The sequence below is a fragment of the Copadichromis virginalis genome, linkage group LG7 (assembly GCF_057382275.1).
Source record: "Copadichromis virginalis isolate Kocher_CV1m ecotype Utaka linkage group LG7, C_Virginalis_male_GT1.1, whole genome shotgun sequence".
Classification (NCBI taxonomy): domain Eukaryota; kingdom Metazoa; phylum Chordata; class Actinopteri; order Cichliformes; family Cichlidae; genus Copadichromis; species Copadichromis virginalis.
The window spans coordinates 30,276,035-30,284,049 of NC_140624.1; the positions used below are offsets into that span (position 1 = coordinate 30,276,035).

The 8,015-nt window shown below is 40.8% G+C and overlaps 1 protein-coding gene across 1 annotated transcript; it reads right to left on the minus strand.

The window, feature by feature from the left end:
- Positions 1-1,745: 1,745 nt before the first annotated feature.
- LOC146705308 (CD5 antigen-like) lies at positions 1,746-7,789 on the minus strand. The gene is made up of 6 exons (XM_085460993.1): positions 7,744-7,789; positions 5,332-5,418; positions 4,928-5,209; positions 4,275-4,580; positions 2,982-3,263; positions 1,746-2,192 (listed from the first exon to the last, which is right to left on the minus strand). Exons 1-6 carry the CDS (start codon positions 7,787-7,789, stop codon positions 1,819-1,821), a joined length of 1,377 nt encoding a protein of 458 aa, XP_085317119.1. The 3' UTR covers positions 1,746-1,818.
- Positions 7,790-8,015: the final 226 nt, after the last annotated feature.

Consider the following 8,015-nt stretch of genomic DNA (forward strand, 5'->3'; position numbering starts at 1 on the left):
TCACTCTCAGCTACAAACGTGCTCAGTACCTGACGATAGAGATGAAGACCAAGGATCATGAGTACAATGACCAGCAGGACTACCAGTGTGATGACAACACCTTTAACAACATCTGAGTGTGTGGGATCTAATAAAGACACATTCACAGTCAACAAGCATCATTAAAGAGATAATTCATTCAGTCAAGGCCTCTGGATGTCTGGGGCCTGGATCTCCTCCATGCCTGCTTCATGCCCTGGTGGATGGGTTTCTGGCTCCCCACACTCCATTTAACAGATCGTTAAATGGAAAAACCTTTTTAATACAAGCACACTGATCCACACAGGTGTGCACACGGGTGTTCACTGTTCACAGACACAAACAACATCTTTCTTGGCTGCTACCTCAAAGCACATTGTGCGCAGTCGGACCTGCGTGCTGCACAACAACATTCAATATTTAATATTGACTAGTGATGGGAATTCCGGCTATTTTTAGTGAACCGGCTCTTTTGGCTTCCAACCGGCCTGTTTGTACATGCTTTGGAGTTTTTACACAATTTGGAGTTTGTACGTGCTTTGTCTCTAGGGGCCAGCGTAAATATACTTTTATTTATTCACTCAACATAAAATGTAATAAATAAATTATAAAATACAAAAACCAACTATTCACATTTCAACTTTTAACTATTTAAATTTCCAGCTTTTTCCTTTTAAACAAATTTAAAGCGAAACAACACAAAACACTGCAAACCACAGCACAATTAAACATCAATTAAAATATTCAAAACAAAAAGAAGATGCATATTCTCTGTCATATGGACCTGCATGAATAAACTTTCTGAATCCTTTATAGTAATCATCCACAACTATTTTCAGTTGTGGATGATTACAATGCCTTTCTAATGTGATGTTGTTGTCCCTGGCTCTCTTTCTCTCTCTTTTCCTCCCGCTCTGTTCCTGTGCTACTGCAAGTGTAACTACCGCCCCTCCCCCCTGTGAAGCGAAAAAAAGTGCGAGAGAGAGGGTGAGAGAAAGAAAAAACAAAACAAAAAAACACGTCGTTCACTTCAAAGATCCGGCTCTAAGAGCTGTTTCGCGATCGACACATCACTAGCATTTACTGTTATTTACACTTAGCATGATTATTGCGATGGTGCTGTGTTTATTATGTTGCTCTCTTTTTTTGCTTGTTTTCTCTTGTTTTCTTTTTTTTTTCTCTCAACAGGTGATCCAGGAGGTTTTTTTTCTTTTTAAGTGTCCTTTCTCACTTTCCCTGTTCTCCTCTGTTTTTCCTTCATCTTTCTTTCTCCCTGTCCTATTCCCCAGCCATGTCTGTCCCATCTGTAACAACTGAAAATAAAATAAAATAAATCCGTTGGGTATCTTTGTTGACCTTCAGACATCAATTCTGATGGTTAAAGAACCAAACGGGACAGGCAAATATAAGAAATTGGCATTTTTCATAGATTTAACTTAAGACATGTCAAAATTGCTGCACTTTGGTGGCAAGTTTCTAGCACAATAGTGATTTAAAAAAACAATGTAAAATTGAGTTCCTGCCAAGTTATCTGTTATGTGTAGACACAACACTGGTTGATCAGTCAGGTACAAGGACTGGACTGAGAATGAGTGATAAAGCAGCTAATGTCCAAAGAAAAACAGTGAAAGACCTTCAAAAAGCTGGAGACCTATTGCTCAAGACCACATGTGGTCATGTGATAAAGTACAAAAATACTTACTGCATATTTATGGCTAATATTTCTATGTATCTCAGAATACTGCAGTGTATGCATCAAAGTAGTAGTACCATAACTCATAACCTGAACCTCTCTGTTATTTAACGCTGCCCTGAACACAAACCCAGCAGCCTCTGCTTCAACTTACCTGACACAGTGACAGATAGCAGGGGGCTCTCAGAGGACAAGTCATGGTAAAAAACATAGACGTGATAAATGCAACTGTAGTTTCCTTGGTGGGTGGGCTCTGCAGCAGGAAACAGGAAGTGGGCGGAGTGATTGACAGCTGGCTGGGTGTAGTTGTACGCCGTGTTGGATGAGGTGAAGGTGAGCTGGAAGGAGCCCCCCGGGTACTGTGGCTGGATGGAGCAGCTGATGGTGAAGTTTGAGCCCCTGGACACCTGAAGCCCCTGCTGCTGGGCCATGGAGACCCCATTCATGAAGGACACAGAGATGATTGGCTGAACCAGCAGGTCTGTAAACATTGAGATGATGCAAGGTGAGGTCACATCTACCTTCTGTAAAAAAAATGTAGCAGGATCTCAGCTGGGTGCACTCTCTCCAAAATCATTTACTGTAAACACCAGAGCATATGTCTGCTCCTCGAGCCCTCTCTCGAACCATTAACCTCCAGTTTTCCCGTCTGGTGGACAGTTTGTGTTCTTCATTCAATTTGTTTCAGTTTTCAGGTTGTTTTAGTCACAGCAGCTCTTTATCTCCTTTCTCATCCCGACTTGTCTGTTTTATTTCCATCCAGTTTGGAGATGAACTTACATTTTAAGTTAGTAACTGGTTTGCTGGTGAACACTGATTGTCTACAACAGATGCAACAGTCAAGGTAAAATGGCTTTCTTTTGACATTGGGTATTAATATGTGTTAACTTTTAGTTTGCAAAGTTTTCATGTCACAATTATACAAATGATTCCACTAATTATGTCCAGATACTTTTTTGGTGTTGCTACTTCAGTATCAGCTAACTGAGCAGATTTTGTCTTTTAGGGTTCAGACGGTAACTCTTTTTGCCATTTAAGAAAAGTCTGAGATGGTTAAGTTAAATGAGACAGGCAAAAGGAAATACAGGAATTCAGGTGTCTTTACTGGTCAAGCAGATAATAAATAACTGAAATAAAAATGGAATGAAGCATTTGATAAAATTTCCCAGAAAGTATGAACATATTTCAGAAGAGCAGTGATCGTGACAAACAAGAACTAAACCCTGCAAAGTCGATAAGATAAGGATATGTGATAGATGATTCTGCTTACCTTTGCAGGTGACATTCAGGGTTAGGAAAGAGGAAGATGATTTTGCACATTCTCTCAGAGCAGATCCGGAGTGAACACAATCAGGCTCAATTTTCAACACAGAAATCTCAGAGGGCTCATTTTTCCATTGTATAGAAAATGCAGAGCCACAGCCCAAATGTTCACAGACGACATGTGCCTCCTTCAGATCCCAGTCAAAATAATCGATTGTTCTCCACTTTCCCACTTTCACCTCCAGCATGCCTGCACAGCGACTGGCTTGGCCCACCAACCTGACAGGCTCTGAACAGAAAGCAGAGTTGTTACATAAGTCATTATTTTGACAGTGCCGAGTTGTTTTCCCTGAGAATCTGTTCAGTATAGGTTTGAGATAAATGTTCTTAAATTCTGCCCCACACAAACGTTTTTAAACCTTATTGATGAAACACTGCAGCACGACCTGGAAATTTAAAGAAAAGGACCAAACTAAAACTGTATTTAACCTCCTTTATGTTTACTTATTTAACACTCTGAGAGAGCAAAGAACCGTCAGCCTGCTCTCTGAGTCCAATTTCATCCACCTCTTGTGTGAGGAGGACGTTCTTCCTCACTTCTTCTCCCTTCTTCTGCTTTTCTCCTCCTTCTCCTACTCCAGTCTCCAACAATTAAGGTAAACTGGGAACCGCTTATTTAGTCACTCTAGCCTCGTCTCCACTGGACATTTTAACCCTATATAAATAGCTTTAATAGCTGCAGGTCCAAGAAACTGACTGTACCTGTCTACAGACTTGTCTCTCTGTCTCTGTCCTTCTGCCTTTGTCTCTGGGCAGGCAGGTGAGTGACAAATGAGGTAACCAGCTTGAGAGCGTAGGCGAGTTAAAATGACAGAGTTCTTCAATTCAAACAGGCTTAAAGGAATCCGTGCTGAAGCTCTGGCATATGTGCTAAAACAACTACACAGTGCTTCAGAAGCACAGTGTCGAGGCTTCATTAGTCTGGCCAGAGTGAGGTGATCAATGATGTCCAAAGATTCATTCGTCCCTTTTATGGTGCCTGATCCAGTGGATTACAAAGGATTAAATGATTGGTATGATCATTTATGTGTATAATGTATAAAAATATACATATACATTACAATACTACATTTAAACATACCTATCCCCTGGTTTATTACATGAGCATGTGGATGCAGGGACCTGACAGCAGAGGTATACTGCCAATATGTACATAAAATGTGCTGGGAGTATGCAGAGAGTCATCAGTAAAAGAATAAAGTGAGTTTGAACCACATCAAAGCAGCAGCTCCTCTTCTACCTGAGCAGGTGAGTCCAACAGCTTTGCCAGGTGAGCAGCTGTTTCTAGCTGAGCCTGAGCTTCTACAGTCCAGGAGAGCAGACTCATGGCCTCCACACTGGAACTCTTTGCTCCACACTGGAGCCTCCACTTCTCCATAGAGCGCCCCCTGGAGGACCGAAGGAGGCCCACAGCCGAGCTCCCTACAGACCACCTCTGCATCCTGCTGGTCAAAGTCAGCTTCACACACTGAGGACCAGCTCTGGTCAGACTTCACCTCCAGTCTGCCTGAACACAGACTGGAACCATTCAGCAGCCTGACAGAGTCTGGAGAAATCAGAGAAGATCAAACAGAGAGATCAGAGACAGCAGAGACATGTTTCAGCTGTCAGTGATTTGTTTTTGTGGTGCGTCAATATCAGCAAATATTTACTAAATTTTCTACTTTTTCTGAAAAATAAAATGATACTATTTTAGAGAATACTCCAAAGATTCAAAAGGGTTACTTTAAGAAGTGCCTTGACTACAGGTGGCTGTGTGGGTGTCAGGATACTGATGAGCCACAGATGGACTGATAGAAGAAGTCTTTTCAGGCTTATCTGCTGCTGCAGATGATGTGCTACTATTCTACCTGGTCTTTGTGTCTGGTGCATCAGTGTCACTGATGGGCTGACCTGAGCAGGTGAGCTCCACGGCAGAGGAGAAGCCTTCTGTTGTTACACAGTTCCTCAGAGCAGATCCTGACTGAACACAGGTAGAATTGACCCCCCACACTGAGCTTTGTGGGGACTGTTCTATAGAAACAGCGGAGCCACAGTCCAGATGTTTACAGAATACAGCTGCTTCCTTCAGGGTACAGTCAATGAATTGCAATGGTTTCCACTCTCCCAGATGTTTCACCTGCAGTGTACCTCCGCAGTGATTGGCTCCTCCCACCAACCTGACATCATCAGACTCTGAACAGAAAGCAGAGCGTCATCAGTAAAGAAGCAATTTTACTTCTGAAACGATGAGAGACAAATGCGAGTCACGATTTTCCCTCAGTGATTGTTCATTTCACTTTAATTTTTCTGTGTACCTGTTGAATCTTGTTTTCCATAAGCCTGAATTCCTGAGGAGAAAATCAGAGAACCATCAGCATAAAGCAGGATTCTGTGGAGCTCAGCTGTGGACATAACTCTTAGTGTTAGGGTGATTTTGATAATAGTTGTCATTCTTGCACTTAAATTTGTAGCCTTGTTTCAAACTGTATGATTAAAGACATTCTTCTGTTTCTATTGTCCTCCCCTACATGTAGAATGGTGGGGGAAGCTACAGTGTTTAACTGCAGGCACATCCTATGTAAACGTTCTGTTTTCTTATTTAGTAAACTTGCTGCCCTTTATGGCCTCACCTATGCTTGTGTATGGTGTACCATTAAAGGGGTTAAGCCATATACAGGGTGAGGGGAGATGACCCTTTGTGATCAACAGGAAGTCACTTATTTGGGTTTTAACCTGCAAACACGCACACACATGCACACGCACACGCACGCACACGGGTTGACAATGGGTGGTGCTTGTGTATTCACAGAATAAAAGGCTGCAGGGAAGGGTCGGTCATTTGAGGTCGGGTGAAGAGCTGCAGCCTGATCCGACCAGGCTTCCCTTGCAAGTTAAAACGGATCGCTGTTTGTCTTGCTTTGTTCACGGGTGATAAGTCTCTTAACCAGCAGGGCCTGCAAGCTCAGACCCAAAACTCAGGTTTTGTCTGATTAGTATCTTCTGTCAGTATCTTATATAATATCTAAATAACCAGAGTGCAGAGTACAGAAGTCAAAGACTGATTTAAAAGCATGAACAACGTGATCAAATAAAATTTAGTTCAATTCAGTTTTATTTATATAGCTAAATACCAATAAAAGTCACCTCAAGGTGCTGTATTGCTTTTGTTTTTCACAGATGCAGTCTTGTAAACTTTTTTTAAACACATGTTGATCTTGAATCAAATCCCTGAAGAGCATGAACAGTTTCCAACTGGAAATGACACCATTATTATTTACTACTGGTTATTATTACTTGTAGTTTGGTGCTATACAAATAAAATTGAATCAAACTTAACTGAATTATTAAACATAGTATGTGAAGAAAACTCCTCATTTACATTTTAAAAAATGGAGCATAGATATTTATGATTCAAACGAGAGCAGCACAATATTGGGGATGCAGTCAAAATTAAGAGAATGATAAATTATAAAAAATGTAATATCATCTGTAAAGCATCTGATTGACAAAAGCACATGTTTTTCAGCATGACAATGATCAGAAACACTGCAGTAAAAGCATACCTAGACAGTGTAGAATAAAAAGGGGATGTTTTTTCCTCTTCTAGTTTCATTATTTTAATATGGCACGATTAGTTCATTAGAATCATATAACCAGCTTTGCATTAAATATATACTGAAGTTTTTGATCTTACATTAGCCTTTGTATTACAGTGATTGTTATAACTCTAGTTTGATTTTCTACTTACAGGTACCAGAATAATATGATCTTTCATTGCAGATGTGACCATGATCAACTTATACATATTGCAGTTTGTTGCTTATTATAGAGTTGTGCTCAAGTTAATTAAGGGTTAAAAGCTACAGTCAGCGTGAATGTCTGAGTGATCTATGGAGAGGAAAGGCTTCGAGCATAGAGGGCCGCACGCGCTTACTGATATCATATTATTCTTTGTGGTCTTTTATTCAATTATGTTTTTTGCTAAGTTTAAAGTGGTAGTTAATTAAACAACATGCTTACAGTACATATAATACATATAATCTAGGAATGTGTCCGGCCTGAGGCCTTAACTCATTTGGAGTCTCACTATATTTTGCTCTACTTGGTAACAGATGACCAGAGTCAATAATTAGCCTCAGAGACCCTGAGGGCTTGAAGTTTATTACCTTGTTTGGAAGGTGTTATAGAAAGGAGAAGTTCTATGTCTGTTTGTAGCCATTAAAGATGTACAAGATGCACGATTAACTGTGACTAATGTCTGGAACCTATTTTGATCTGTCATTACGCATGAAGGGGCGTTCTAATACCCTGATTTTTACAAAACTATGGAGATGTGTTTTTTGTGATGAGATCTGAGGCTGTCTGCATACAGTTTCCATCTCCCACGGGTGTGACCATTAAAATCATCGTTTGACTTGACCCGGCCGGACCAGTGTTGTTATTGTGGTGTTTCTCCTGTCTCCATCCCCAATATTTTGAACCATAACAACAGACAGACAGTGGAACACTGTCAGTCATGGACTCCCCAGAGCCTGAATATTCCTGACAGAGAGCAAAACAAAAGGCAGAAACACCAAGAGAAGTGCTTTGAATGTCCTTCAAGAAGAGATGACAGAGAACTGCTCAGAGAGCTCAGATTGAGCTGAAGTATGAAGCTGCTGACACCAAATATTGACTTTCAAACTTGTTTTCATTAGTGCAATAAAAACAAATCAAAGCAGTCCTACCTGAGCCCCACAGCAGCAGCAGCAGCAGCACAAACAGCTGATCCATGTCCGGATAAACGTGTTTCTGTCTGTGCTCTGCTATGTTCATCACATGCTGTCCGGTTTATAAATTTAGGTTACACTAGTTTCGTTATAATAGAAGAATTTGCTAAAAGAAAAAAACAAAAGCACAGGGAGGCGAGTTGTGTGTATCTGCCAAGAGAATCTCATCTTACTCATCACATGATCAGAATTCCCATCGTTTATGTTTACTTTTCTCTGTTCTGTATGAG